The sequence below is a fragment of the Otolemur garnettii genome, unplaced genomic scaffold (genome assembly GCF_000181295.1).
Source record: "Otolemur garnettii isolate 467f Iridium unplaced genomic scaffold, OtoGar3 scaffold00209, whole genome shotgun sequence".
In the NCBI taxonomy this organism is placed as follows: domain Eukaryota; kingdom Metazoa; phylum Chordata; class Mammalia; order Primates; family Galagidae; genus Otolemur; species Otolemur garnettii.
In genome coordinates this window covers 1,691,917-1,707,574 of record NW_003852604.1, presented here as the reverse complement: position 1 = coordinate 1,707,574, position 15,658 = coordinate 1,691,917, and the positions used below count along the sequence as shown (strand labels likewise).

Here is a 15,658-nt window from a genome sequence, read left to right as displayed (position 1 = left end):
TATATATATATATCAAGTCAGGCATTGTGGCAGGTGCCTATAGTTTCAGCTACTCAGGAGGTTGAGGCAAGAGAATCACCTAAGCCCAGGAGTTTGAGGTTGCTGTGAGCTATGACACCATAGCACTCTACTGAGGGTGACAAAGACTCTATCTCAAACAAAAACAAATAAACAAACAAAAAACTCAAGCTCCAGACCAGCTTCTCTCAACCCAAGATCCAGGCTCATCTCCACAGATTTAGACTTCAGTCCCAACCCAACACCAGGCAAGCTGCCATGGGCTCAAGCCCTAGCCCTGTCCTAGTGGACCCTGGCACTAAGACCATCCCAGGACCTGATCAATCCATGAAGACACAAACTCAGAGCCTCCCCCAGAACCATGCCAGTCCCTGTGAACCCAGGATTCCTTCCAGCCTCCACTGATACAGGGTACAAGACTGCCGTCACAGATTTAGGTCCCATGCCCATCCCCACAGACACAATCAGCATGTCAAACTCTTTTCTCAAATCATATACAAAAAACAACACAAAATTGTTTAAAAACTTAAATGTTTAAGACCTGAAACTGCAAAACTATTAGAATAAAACGTAAGTGAAAAGCTTCATGGTTTTGGTCTGGGCAATGATTTTTTGATAGGATCCCAAAGCATAGGCAATGAGGGGAAAAGTAGACAAATGGTACTACATCAAACTAAAAAGTTTCTGTGCAGCAAAGGAAACCATCAACAGAGTGAAGAGGAAAACCGTGGAATGGAAAAAAATATTTTCAAACCATACATCTAAGGAGTTAATGTCCAAAACAATAAGGAACTTAACTCAATGGCAAGAAACAAATAATGTGATTTAAAAAATGGGCAAAGGTCCTAAACAGATATTTCTCAAAAGAAGACATACAAATGGCCAATGGGCAAGTGAAGAAATCCCCAACACAACTAATTACTGGGAAAATGCAAATTAAAACCACAGTGTAATCCCCATACCTGTTGGAATTGCTATTATTGAGAAGATAAAAGATCATTGTTGGAGAGGATGTGGGGATCTATGAAAAACAGTATAGAATTTCCTCAAAAATTAAAAATAAAACTACTATGTGATCCAGCCATCTCCTTATTGATTATACATTTAAAAAGATGAAATCAATATAGGCATATCTCACTTTATTGCACTTCACCCTTTATTATGCCCTCCAGATACTGTGTGTGTGTGTGCGCGCGCGTGTGTGTTTTAAACACACGATTTGTGTCGATCCCACATTAAGCAAATTTACCAGCACAATTTTTCCAACAGCATGTACTCCCTTTAAATCTCTGGTTAACATTTCAGTAATTCTTGCACTATTTCAGACTTTTCCTTTGTTGTTTTTTGTTATTTTATCTCTTATATGATCTGTGATCAGAGCCTTGAAGGTACTGCTGTTTTGTTTTAGATCTCCGTGAATCATACCCAGACAAGACAACAAACAATTGATAAATATTGTGTGTGGTCTGACTGCTTCACCCCCTGACTGCAGCCCCATCTCTTTCCCTTTCCTTGGGCCTCCCCGCTCTCTGAGACATAACAATATTGAAATTAGGCCAATTGACAACCTTACTATGGCCTCTAATTGTTCAAGAGAAAGACTCACAGAAATTTCATTTTCGATCAAATGCTAGAAATGATAAAGCTTAGGCATAGCAGAAGCCAAGAGAGGCCAAGAGCTCAATGTTGTGGAAGAGACCTTAGAACTCAGCTTGGGAACAGAGTATCTGTTATGGATTGACTCCTATGCCACCCGCATTCATTTACCGAAGGCTTGGCCTATAACATTACTATATTTGGAGATGGAGCCCTTTGGGAGGAAATTAAGGCTAAATGAGGCTTCCACATCAATGAAGAAATTGGCAGACAATGTGGTCCTAAATAATTGATAGCAATCAGAAGCAGAAGGGTGATATCTATCCCCTTATCTCACTTGGACATCTTACTCTCTGGAGCCAGACAATTTAGGTCTGAGTCCTGACTTAGCTATTTTCATTTCATTTCTAGCAAGCCCCGTAACCACTCCGTATCTCAGTTTTTTCTCTATAAAAGGTGGCTAAGAGTCTTTCTGTGACTTCTTACATCATAGGGCTGTTGTGAGGATCAAATGAAACAGTATGTTAACCAGTTAGAAAGTGGCTGGCATACTGCTAATATCTCAATAAACATTAACTATTATTATTCAAAACCTAGTAAGGAACATGTTTGAATTTCTGTTAGTTGCATCCTCACTGTCTTCTAATTGAATCGAGTAGATTTATTTAAAAGACTTCCCTGGATTCTCCCTCATGAAGCATAAAAGGAGAGTGAAGATGGGCCTGGACATTTAATCACTCCTACTGGGGAATGTATTACTGAGAAACGTATGATCTCATGGAAAGAGGGAACTTAGTTTAGAAAAAGTGAGCTGATGAAAGCCCTGTCAAAAGTTAGCACATGTGTAAATACAGAAGAGCCATTTCGCTTTACAGGCATTAAAATATAATGAAGACTTCAAGTAAAATAACAGTTATTTACATACTATTTCCACTCCGATAGTTAAGATTATTAATGCTTCTAATAGATCAACCCAGAGGCCCAGTTTCTCTTCCCACCTGCTACCTGTTTACGTCTATAGTTGTATAAATGTGAGGAAGGGAGCAACCAGGAGCCAACCACACATCAGTTACCAGCTCGTCCACGGGTCTGAAGTTTATAGGGGAGTCCAAATGCCATGTAACACACTCTTTCTAAGATGACCAATTCCGTTGTGCAACCATTATAAACTCCATTTATAAAATGTTTAATTCCTTGAGAAATTACTTACGTAACTCAGTGTAGGATAAACACTTGTGTTCTCTCAACTATCCACAGTGTGATCTCGGTTATGTAACAACAACAACAACAACAACAATATTCTGACAAATGGTAACAAACCAGTATTTTTAAAAAGGATGATTAATTGTTTTATAACTCCGTACAACGGAATATTATAGCTTTAGCAAGTTAAGCATATAAAATTACAAATTTGTAAACATTCTTTGATAGATTCTGTAAACCACTTTTGGTTCAACAGACTCACCAAAACTTGGAGACTCAGAGTCTCCCACAGCAAACACATACTGAGATACTGAGTGTTAAATACCCACTGAAAATTTTTAGTATATCATCTGAAGTAAATGAAGTAGGGATTTTTAAGAAGATATGAACAGCCCAAGGATAGGGAATCACTCTCTGAGGAATCGTAGTGTTATTAAAACAATCTAGTGCTTGGCCTTAGATCCAGATATTGCCACTATTAGTTTTATGGCCATGGGGAAGACACCTGTCCTTTCTCAGCATTATCATCCTTATTTCTTTTCTTTTTTTTTATTAAATTATAGCTGTATACATTAATGCAGACATGGGGTACAGTGTAGTGTTTTCATATACATTTTGAAATACTTTCATCAAGCTGGTTCACATAAATTTCATGTCATTTGCGTAGTCATTGTGTCAAAACATTTACATTCTAGTTCTAGAAAAGTTCACTTGTACCCTTGTTAGACAGAAATATAGGTGATCTTTCTGGTCACCCTCGTCCTTATTTCTATAATAAGTGATGTTTGCCTTTCTCTGTTAATAAACTAAAATTTGTGAAATTGCTCCATATACCTCTGGAAAGTGGGTTAAATTTTGATAACTTTTACTTTTCTCTTCCCAATTTCATTGTCTCCTGCATGTTAATGTAGATCAGACTATTTCACATCGATTTTTATAAAATATGGAGTCCCAAGCACTCTGAGAGACTCTGATTCACTTGAGCTGGGGAGGCTTTTGTGTTCTGAGCAAGCCCAGTTGATTTCGAAGTGGATGGTGTGAGGAGCACACACCAAGCAGCCAGTTTTGCCTTTGTCCAGTAGCTGCTTTTTTGTCTTGCATTTACAACCTTCCCTGCCATCCTCCACTTTCAATGACCAAAGGACAAGGTATGTGAAGTTAATGTCTCATTACAGTGAGTTCTCTGAGGCTTCTTTGCTTTTTCCGGGTCACGAATGATTGAAGAATGATTGCCAATTTTTCTAACTCTTTTGTTTGCCCTAATGACACTTATTTAAATCATGCTGCAACTCGGCCATTTCTGCCAACTATGTAAAATTGCTTTAGAATAGCCAATCAAGGGCAAGTGGTAATGTATAAATCAGTGTAAAACATCTTGTAATAGTAGAAGGCACTCAAGACAGAACACATTTCCAATCTTCCTGTGGTCCACAAAACCTCTGATTTTTTTTATCAATGGACACAGCATCTAGTCTTTTCTACAGGAACCCACAACTTCTTGGAGCTTCACGCTAAACAGTGACAACTGGGGTCATTTATATTTCAGTGTGAGTGAGTCTACAGAGTGGTGGCTGAGGAAGCCCCTCCATTGCCACACGGTAGCAACTATAGAAGGCGGTGTAATACACAGGTCTACAAAGAAAATTCAGGTAAGCAGAATTGTTTTGAACAGCTAGTTTTCCTTTTCCTCAGCCTCTCATGTAGTTAGGATCCTTACTCTAAATAATTCGTATTTGTTAATTCATTCCCCTCCTCCTGCAAATGCTTGGAAGGAGCACTCACCAGAGTCTCAATATTAAGAAATAATTCCTCAAAACTTTTACGTCTCTAGAGCTGGAAAATACTTCAGAAATTGTTAAAGCCAGTGTGCATCGTTTTTGAACTTGTGAGATGTCCGCATGCTTTCCTTGAACTGCACATTATCAGTATACCTGTACCTTTTCCTGACATGCTCCAGCTCCCTGTAGTGACACTGCTGAGTAGCAAAAAGAATCAGCACTCTCCTGGCCTTCAATTTGTGCTTCTAAAGTGTTACTTGTTTATTTGAGTCATGTGCCATGGAGGGAGGCTGGCGGCAATGTGCTACAAGGTGGCAGAGTCTGTGGCAAGGACAGTGGGAAGTGGGGACAGTGCTGTGTATAACCTTTTCTTTATCTCCTTTTTATGCATCACCTTCCTGTTACATCTCTAAGTTTATGTGCTCAAAAATATCTCCTGCTGGGCATTTTCCTTTGGATATGAAACCTTCTCTGAATAGTCACATTTTTTCCCTCAGAAATTTGACTCTGCCTGGAGCAAAGAGAGTTGATATTTAGTTTTCAAGGAAAAGTGTTCCAAGGACCCCATTTCTAGTCCTGACTGATTCTTTTCTTCATTGGACAAAAGCTCATTCATGTTTACACTATGCCATGAGTTGTGCTTGATGCTTGAGCCACAAGGAAGAATGAGATACAGTACTACTTTCAAGATGATTACTCTCCTCCAGGGAGACGCGCTGTGAAAGGCCTGCAGAGTGGCAGAGTTCTGTGCCCACCAGCCTAGACAGTGATGGACACACACTGGCAACTATTGTGCTTCCTTTTGTACTGATCCTAGATATGTGTGTGTGTGACAAAGAGATATCACATCATATCATATCATATCAATCATATCATAGGTGCTGAATTTTCCAGGATAACTATAATTAAAGAATATAATGATGGCTCCCTTGTAAGGCATCAAAATGGCTTAGAAATTCTTGTAATTTCTGGTTTTTTAAAAAATGTGGCTACTCTTATAGGATGCCTTTAAGCATCATATGAGAGATCAGGTATACATAATGTAAAAATATATAGTAATTATACATACATATGTATATACCATATATATGGTTATATGTCCATGTGTTTAAGGCTGGAAAAAGTTTAAAAGTTCAGGGTGGCACCTGTGGCTCAAAGGAGTAGGGCACCAGCCCCATATACCGGAGGTGGTAGCTTCAAATCCAGCTCTGGCAAAAAACAAAACAAGACAAAAAAAAAACACTTCAAAAAAATTTTTTTAAAGTTCATATGTATATCTGTTCATATGTATATCTCATTTACATATTACTTTTTTTTTCCAGAAACACTTTTAGGGGGGTATACAAATGTGTACACATATACAAATATCCATTTACTTATCCATTTTTGTATTATTAATTTTGGACTATATCATATATTTTCTTGACTTCATAACAGGGAGATTTTTCTATGCTATGAAACACTTTTCTAAGACAATTTTCTTTATTTTGTTTTATTTTGAGACAGAGTCTCACAAGACATAATTTTAATGGCTGCTTGGTAATCTATTATTCGGGTTACTTTAACCATTTCTCCATAAGGGATTTTGTATTATATCTAAATATGCAGTCATCATACTACAGTAAACTTCCCTGGGTTTATATCTTCATACATGTGCATTATTATTTCCTTGGAAAGAGTTTCTAGATATTCAATTATTGAATTTAAAAAGGTTGTTCTTTTTTTTTTTTTTTGAGATAGAGTTTCAAGATGTCACCCTCGGTAGAGTGCTGTGGCATCACAGCTCACAGCAACCTCCAACTCTTGGGCTTAAGCAAGTCTCTTGCCTCAGCCTCCCAAGTAGCTGGGACCACGGGTGCCCGCCACAATGCCCAGCTGTTTGTTGTTGTTGTCACTGTTGTTTGGCAGGCCTGTGCTGGATTTGAACCCACCAGCTCTGGTGTATGTAGCTGGCGCCCTTAGCCACTGAGCTACAGGGACCAAGACAGTTGTTCTATTTTTGAGGTTGTTATGATACAATCCCAGTTTCTAGATTTTGCTAATTTATACACGGATAGTATCACTACTAATTAAATTTCTTTCTTTCTTTCTTTTTTTTTTTTTTTGGTTATTTGTTTGTTTGTCAGGAAAAAAGGCCCACAATACAGGCCACCATTCACGATAGCTGGAAATACTACCAATATCATGGCAATGTTAGAGCAAGTGTTGCAATGTCTGGGACTCTGAGGATCTAAAGTCTACTAATGTGTGATACCCTAGGCAAATTCTCCTTCCTCCTCTTTCGACAGCTGTCTTATCTCTCCAGGGTGTTTTGTTTTTGTGTTTGTTTCTTCAGATCATCTTTCTGAAGGAAAGAGGCAGAAAAGCTACATAAGATGTTTGTGCTTCATGAACCCCAGAAGCTGCAGATTCTGTATGAATCCTTGGAAAAGAACATCCCTGAATCCCTTAAGGTAAAGAAGTAGGAGAGGTCTGAGAAAAGAGGATTGAGGTGAAAGGATGATAGATTTGGGGCTCAAAATCTTCCAGAACAGATGGAAATATAAGTCCTCAAGTCAGAACCTGTCGGCAGGGATGATGTTAACATTTAAATCCAGTCAATCACCTGCTTTTGATTCTCTTGTGACCTCGTGCCCTTTGAATCCCTCTTACAGCTCTTGCAACTGGATTTCCTTATCCCTTCCATGTACCTGCAATATCTCTCTGTCTCTAATTTACCAGCCCATCAGCAACTTGAAGATGAGAGCCATCTGTCTGACACAAATAGAAATATATTGCTTATTTTAAAATTTGCAATAGCAGTTCATCTTCAAGGTACCCTTTAATCAGGTTATAGGGTTTATCTCAAAATGCCCAGACATTTTTTAGACTTTTTTCTTCCATTTGCCCAAACTTCTGCTGCATATCACATGCTATCACCATTGAAAAACCCTCACCATTCAGGAGGTATGATTTACTCTGCCACACCCTCAAGCATTTTACCTATGCCTTTTCTCCTACCTGAAATAACATTCCTTATTTTGCTAGGAAAAGATTTTACTTATACACTAAGACCCAACTCAAATATTACTTCTTATATAAATGTCCCTACCACTTTCTAGACTGGGCGTCCATTTCCCCCTGGGGACTCCACACCAACATGCACACACATCTCTCAGAACATCCTTTTAAGATTGAATGCTATATCTCTCTATCATTCAAAATTTAATTCACAGGCAGTGAATGCATCATATTCATCTTTGAATTTCCCATACTTCACACAGATCTGATATATCATGAATGCCAAATAAATGCATTTTTGCATTTATTTGCATAAATTTTGCAAATTATGCATTTATTTATTAATGCATTATTACTCATTTATTTGCATATTTTAAAAAATGGTATGAATTAAAAAAGAAAATGAATGAACTTCATGGGAGCCAGTTCCTAAAGACTCAGCTGTTAAGTTGGGTTTTTGCAAATCCTTACTGGACCTTCTTATAGCATACCTTTCAATGAGCAATCCAGTGATTCATACTGGAAGCACTGGCTCCATCCTTTCAAATCATCCTAAAACTCTTGATTTATTTCCCACCCTACATCAAAGACCCTATCTATCTCCAAGATTTAATCTCCTGTTTTTTTTCTGTTGCTCTTCAGGTATATGGCACCATTTTCAACATTAGAAATAAAAACCCATTCAAACTGGAGGTGCTGGTAGATGCCTGGCCAGATTATCAGGTGGTTATTACTCGGCCTCAGAAAGAGGTAGGAGCATCAGTTACTGAATATCAGGGCAGTTACTCCTAGGTCACTCTCTTTGTGGCAATGAGGGATTAGAAGCTGAGGGATGGGGATAACCCTGGAGTCCTTGAGACATACAGGCTCTGTAAGGGCTGCTAGGGGGCTTGTTTGGGAGGAAGAGCAGGAGGTGAGTTAAGGCTTGAAGGTAGAGCCAATGCCAATAATCCAGAATTTGTAAGTAACACTAGGATCCCATCCAGACAATCTTTTCCATCAATGTTCTGATTAGAAGTATACATAGGCATCTATGGCTAGAAATGGTGAAGATGTATTTTCTCTGGCAAGGACTACCAAGGGGAAATGTCAACAGCAGAGTGTAAGCGAGCAGTTGGAGGCAGAAATGGCCCTCTGTTCAGGTATTACTCTGGCTCTGGTGTGATCTCTGGTATGATGGTTCTTTCCAAAAGTCCATTCTATTTCCACACCAACCAAGAGCCAACTATCAGCCAGCCTCAGAGTACTGGGGTCAGAATTAGCTCAGGTGTTCCTCATCCAAGACCCAGAGCCTTGCCAACCCCACTCTCTCTACTTTTTTCCATATTTAGACACTCTCTTTTAAATCCTTAATATATACCATTTCTGGTACACTTCCCATTCCAGACAATGGAGCTACTTACCCTCCCAGGGGCAGCTGACCTTAGCTTAACTCAAACATTCCTTTCCATTGACTCTTGGTATTTTAGGCAAAGCCTAACTCTTTTAGCCAAGTGTCAACTACAGAATTTTTAAACCTACCTACATCTATAAGCTCCCACTTTGAGAAGTCCCACCTTTTCAGGCCAAGCCAATGTATGCTTTTCAGGTATTGATTTATGACTTTATAGTTCCTGTCTCCCTGAAATGTATAAAACCTAACTCAACCACTGTGAGTCTACTTGCTCAAGGCTTCTTGGGTGTAATCCAGGCCATGGTCATCAAATTTGGCTCAGAATAAACCTCTTGAAATTAAAAAAAAAAAATGGAAAGCCACAACCTTTAGTCTATCAATAGTGAAATATTCTTCAAGGGGTTCTAAGGTCATACTCTACATCTCTCTCAGAAAAACAGAGTGTATGTATCAAACAATAAAATCTCTAACACTTTAGACCTGTGCAAGAACTTTTTAAAATAAATTACAGTGCTATATAAATAAGATTGATATTTGTTATGACAGGAGATGAAGGATGACTTGGATCACTACACCAACACTTACCACATCTTCACTAAAGCTCCTGAAAAGTTGGAGGAAGTCCTGGCATGCCCCCAAATTATCAATTGGGAACAAACCTTCCAGATCCAAGGTAACTAGTGTAAGTTGAAAGGTCTATCTGTAGCAGATATGAGAGAGATAAAGCAATATTTGTCTTTCTGTTCTCTTCAGGTTGCCAGGAAATCTTGGACCAAGCAGTAAGAAAGGTTGCAGCTTCAAAATTTGTGCAGGTGGATTACTTAAAGACCCATCTTTTTATGTTAGAAACACCAGTGAAATGCAACACTTCAAGGGATGGAGAGATGGAATTGATGGAGGTGTTTAAAATGCAAAATGTGGATGAAGATAACAAGTGAGATTTTTACCTTCTACTTCCAAATTGTTCATAGAATTATTGAGTTGTCAAAAAGGATGTACTTAGAAATAGAGAATTTGAGACTAAATTATGATGAGATGAAGAATTATGATGAGTAAAGGAAGGGAGGTATTTTAACAAATATTTGCTGCACTTGGAAAAAGCAACCATTTAGATGAGGGCTTTTGCATATATTATTTTACTTAGATCTCATAAAAGTCCTTTTGAAAAGGCAACGAGCATAATGTTGCATTGAAGAATTTTTTTTTTTTTTAAGAGACAGAGTTTCACTTTATTGCCCTTGGTAGAGTGCCATGGCATCACAGCAACCTCCAACTCCTGGGCTTAGGTGATTCTCTCACCTCAACCTCCCAAGTAGCTGGTACTACAGGCACCCACCACAATGCCCAGCTATTCTTTTGTTGCAGTTTGGCCAAGGCAAGGTTCAAACCCGCCACCCTTGGTATATGGGGCTGGCACCCTGCCCATTGAGCCACAGGCACCGCTCGCATTGGAGAATGTTTATTGAAACTATGTTTTACAAAAATACTACATCATATAGAAAGGATATCAGTATATAAAGTAAAAAATAAGTCTTTCCATTTGAGTTCCCTACAATCTTCCTTCCAGGTGTAAATATTCATAACACTGATATATATGCTTTTAGTAGTCTGTGTATGTGAGATTTTTTCTTCATTTTTATTACAACATATGCACATATTTTTCTGCAACTTATGTAATGAATATCTTCATAAATATATCATTGTACAGTGGTATTTCTGAAAGATTCTTATAATTAAAATTGTCAGAGAATTTGCATTTTAAGTGAAACATTTTGCCAAATTGGATGGTGAAAACTTCACAAATTTAATATGTGATGCCATATTAAATTAAATTACATTTAGGTTTATATGTTATGAAGCAACCTAACCATCTGTTAAGAAAGGGAAGTGTTCATTTTTTATGATACATCCAAACATTGGAATACTATGTGGCCATTAAAAAATGAAGCAGCTCTACAGAACTGATTAGGGAAAAATTCCAAAATATATGCTAAAAAAAAAAAAAATGGATAGGCTTGATGCCTGTAGCTCACTGGCTAGGGCACTAGCCACATACACCAGAGCTGGCAGGTTTGAACCCAGCCTGGGCCTGCCAAACAACAATGACAACTATGACCAAAAAAACAACCAGTCATTGTGGTGGGCATCTGTAGTCCCAGATACTTGGGAGGCTGAGGCAAGTGAATTGCTTAAGCCCAAGAGTTGGAGGTTGCTGTGAGCCCTGATGCCATGACACTCTACCCAGGGTGACATCTTGAGACTTTGTCTTAAAAAAGGAAAAACAAATAAATAAAAATAAGTAGAATAAAATTTAAGAAATGGAAAGAACAATATATCTGTTATGCATATATATATATGAATGTATGTACTCATATAATAGTGCATAGAATGCAAAGATGCAGAGGAAAATTACACAAAATATACTGGCATTAGTATGTGCCTCTAGAGAAGACACATGGAAAATAGGAGATCAAAGAAAGAAGAGAGACCTACTTCCCATTAATAATATGTACATCTTAAAAATTATATTTCTAATACAAAAAGGAAATAAAATCTAAACACACATACATACAAATGATTTAGCCAAGAGAGTCAACAATATTCAAATCCAGCTTTGGCCTAGGGGTGTCCCCAGGAGAATTTTAAGAGGAACATATACACAGGGGAAAATGGTAAGTAAGGATTAAATACTACTTAAAAATATAAGTCCAGAGATATTAATACATGCCCTAAGGTGGTTCTGTCTTCCAAGCTCGAGTGCCTATCTTGATATCATGGCATTCTAGCTTTGGCTATCCAGGGGCAGGGGAAGTGAGGATGCTTGGGACTTTTGAGGAAATGCGCTCAGAATTACCTCTGGCATGATAAAGAACAACAGCAAAGCCCCAACCACATGTAGAAAATTTGGTGCTGGTGATCTGCCTACTGGCAAACAAGGAGTGACTCTGAAACTGACAGATTTTCTAAAAGCTCTTCTTAGCAGAGGGTATGACTTCTTTGAGATCCCCCCCATACCTACAGAGCATGTTATTATTGTGATTTTACAGATGAAAAAACTGAGTCTCAGTTAACTTGTCTAATAAGAGAATCTGGATGTATTGTAAAGCATGTAGCGTCCCTTATCCTTTAATTATTTGGGAACATTTTGAAGCAGACATAGAAATAGTAGTTTGTTTTTCTTTAGGGGGGGTGTAAATCATTCTTTTTTTAAATTAAATTATACCTGTGTACATTAATGCACTTATGGGGTACGATGTGCTGGTTTTATATACAATTTGAAATACTTTCATGTTTTTTATGCATCTGTTTTCTCCTGTAGGCTGTAGGATCTTCAAGGAAAGGGAAGGTATTAGATTTATTTTCTGCAGTTCTAGTATTTGGTAACATTAGCTGAATAAATACATACATTTTTTCTTGACAGGAAAAAAGACTTCCGTAGCATTTTTTTGGATGCCTCATACGCAGGTCTTTTAAATGAACAATGGGAGTATGGAAGAAATGAAAGGAGCTTGAAATACATCGAACGTTGTCTCCAGAATTTCCCAGCAGTTGGTATTCTGGGTCCAGACGGGCAGCCCATCTCTTGGTTAGTGATGGAACACTCCTGTGAGTTGAGAATGGCTTACACTGTCCCCAAGTACCGACGCCAAGGCAAAATGTGGCAAACGGGTGAACACCTTATAAAGTATCTTTCTGAAAAGAAAATTCCATTTTATGTACATGTAGCAGATTATAAAGAGAAAGTCCAACAGTCAGTGAAAAATTTTGGGTTTAAGGTTTGTCCTTGTGGCTGGCATCAGTGGAAATGCACTCCCAAGAAATATTGTTGACTGGTACTGCCGCCCATTACAAACCTTCTTTTCTTAGTGGAAAAACATTAATACAAATACAAACATGGTGATCTACATTAGTACAAAAGCATTCAATGACCTGGGATTTGTGTATTCCTTAAACCCACCCTTCTGTACCATTTTCGTCATCCTCCTCCTCTTCTATATTCATATAGAAAATTAGAATCTCAACCCTTTCCTTTATAACAGTCATCTTAGAATTAGAATCATCCAATGCCAATCATTAGTGCCAAGATACCACTTTAAACATAATAGTCTCTTACTTGAAGAAGACTTCTTTAGTGGAAAAAGTCCTGCCTTTTTATGTTTTTGTGTTTAAAAATAAAAAAGCCTGCTTTACAAAATGTCTCCTCTCATATTCTTCCCTTCCCTCTACAAAGTTTTCCAAGGTATTTATCAGAAGCTCTCAGCATCACTGCTTTTGATTCATTGTGCCCTTCCAGGAGGTCTGAAATCCTATACTAAATTAAATTATGTGATCATCAGTAGAAGTTTGGTTTTCTGATTAGCTTTTATCACAAGGGGGTGCTGGGTTGAGTTGTGTGGCTGAACTTCCAGTTTTCAGTATGATTTTTATATCTATGATGTATTAGTTTCCTATTGCTGTTATAACAAATTACTACAAATTTAGTGACTTAAAGCAATGTAGTTTATGGCAGTCAGAAGTGAAAAATGGATCTTATGGGGCTAAAACCAAGGTGTCAGCAGGGCCACTCATTCTAGAGAGTCTAAGGCTGAATCAGTATCTTTGTCTTTAAAAGCTCCTCGAGGCTGTCTTCACTCTTTGGCCAGTGGTTCTGCAAGACACCTTTTCTCCCTCTGTTTCTATCAACATCACATCACCTTCTTCTGTTCTGTAATCAAATCTCCCCATGCTTCCCTCTTACAAGGACACAAGATTATTCTTAGAGCCTCCTGGGGGATAATTCAGGATAATATCCCCATTTCAAGATCCTTAGTCACATTTATAAAGTCCCTTTTGACATATAATATTCAAAGCTTTTAGGGATTAGGACATATATCTTTAGGGAGACAGTATTCAGCCTATCATGTATGAGTATCACATGTATGTTTCTGCATGAGCAAAGTTACCTTATACTTTTGGAATCTACATGTTTTCAGTCCAGGACCAACCAGAACATCTATATTCCAGTTCCACATTCATGGAAGAGAGAACTTAGTCTAGCTGGAGACTTTGTCTATCTCAAATCCTATCAACTATGAATTAAGGGGAAGGACAATTTATAAAAATTGGTACTCATAGAATGTCCATGTAAGGGATTTGGAGTAGAAGGAACTACAGATACTATGTAGTTTAATTTAGGTAAAATAGAACCAACATCTTCATCTTCAAACTGTCCTTTGTGCTTGAAGATATGCATGCAGGCTGGTAGGAGATGACACAGTCAACCCATATTGACAGCCCTGTGACTCCACAGTCATTCTCTGAACAGAGAGGGGGCTCCCAGACCCCAGACCCTGCCTGTACATTGAAGTAACACTGTAGGAAAGGTGTTACTACAGAAAACCTTTCCCATTCTTCCTGCCCTAATTTGTATTTCAGGACTTGGTCTTTGTGATCAAACTCTGAGGCAGCCATAACACTTCTTGGCTGTATAGCTTAAAGTAGAAAGTTGTGATTCAAGATAGTATTAAAGGCTCAGATGTGGTGGCCCATGCTTGTAATTCTAGCACTCTGGGAGGCTGGGGCAGGTGGATTGAGCTCAGGAGTGCAAGACTAGCCAGAGCAGGAGTGAGACCTCTTCTCTAAAATTATCCAGGCATTGTGGTTGGTGACTGTAGTCCCAGTGACTTGGAAGGCTAAGACAAAAGGATCACTTGAGCTCAGGAGTTTGAGGTTGCTGTGAACTATGAGGCCATGGCACTCTACTGAGGGTGACAAAGGGAGACTCTGTCTCCAAAAAAGAAAAAGAAAGGAAAAAGAAAAAATAGACAGTATTGAAGGAATCACAGAGACTCAAAGAATGAAGGAGAAATAGCCATATAGCAATAACAGCACTTAATTAGCTCCATGAACCATTCTATGTACTTCACACATTTTAGGTAATTTAGTACTCTCAACCATCCTGAGAAGTAATTAGGCATGTTGGTTACAGGAGAGAAGCTCACACTAAGGAAAATTTACATCCCTAGTCCTAGGCCATCACACTAGTAAGGGGCCAATTCAGGACCCAAACACAATTCAGTTACTATAGCTCCCAAGCTAGTACTGTTAACCTTTGGCATATAACGTGTGGCATGCTAAGGCTTAATGAACATTAACAAATGAGCTAAAATGTGGAATAGTTATAGCACAGCAACATTAGACTGCAGACAACGGCATTCTCTGATTGACTAGAATTTTTCAAGTGATCTGCACCAGAATCCTTCCAACTGATAAAGAAAAACTCTAGGTAGTCTTAGTCTCTTTAGTCAACATAGTTTATCCCTCTTTAATTAATCAATTCCAATTGATTTGAGAAAATTAGCTCTAGAAATTCTTGCACAAGTCTCAGGTACTTACCTCAGTGTTTTAGGATACTTTGCTAGATTATCTTGTTAGCTGGAGGACTTCACTTAAGAGGGTATCAACACCAAATGTTGAACCCAAAGGTAGTCTTCATAGGTATTTCTGCTTCTGTGGGATCCTTCTATAATCCCATGGAAAGCTAAAACCAGAAGATAAGTCAAACTTTGCTCCTCTACGGAATAGAGGATCAGTACAAAGTAGAAATTTGCCTTGTACTGCCTTTCACCTGAGAGAAGGTGAATAGTTGCTCAAAAAACAAATTGTTAATAATTTATTGAAGTTAGTTAGT

General features: G+C 38.3%; 2 protein-coding genes across 3 annotated transcripts in view; one reads left to right on the top strand and one right to left on the bottom strand.

The window, feature by feature from the left end:
• The window catches only part of GLYATL1 (glycine-N-acyltransferase like 1), a 37,697-nt gene extending 22,039 nt beyond the window's left edge, over positions 1-15,658 (bottom strand). For both annotated transcript variants that reach the window (XM_023507843.1, XM_003801400.2), the window contains exon 1: positions 15,364-15,658. The gene's annotated coding sequence lies outside the window, so the exon portion shown is untranslated. The remainder of the gene's footprint in view (positions 1-15,363) is intronic.
• Positions 6,971-13,986, top strand: GLYATL2 (glycine-N-acyltransferase like 2). Its single transcript, XM_003801365.2, has 5 exons — positions 6,971-7,048; positions 8,238-8,345; positions 9,535-9,661; positions 9,742-9,922; positions 12,410-13,986. Exons 1-5 carry the CDS (start codon positions 6,971-6,973, stop codon positions 12,816-12,818), a joined length of 903 nt encoding a protein of 300 aa, XP_003801413.1. The 3' UTR covers positions 12,819-13,986.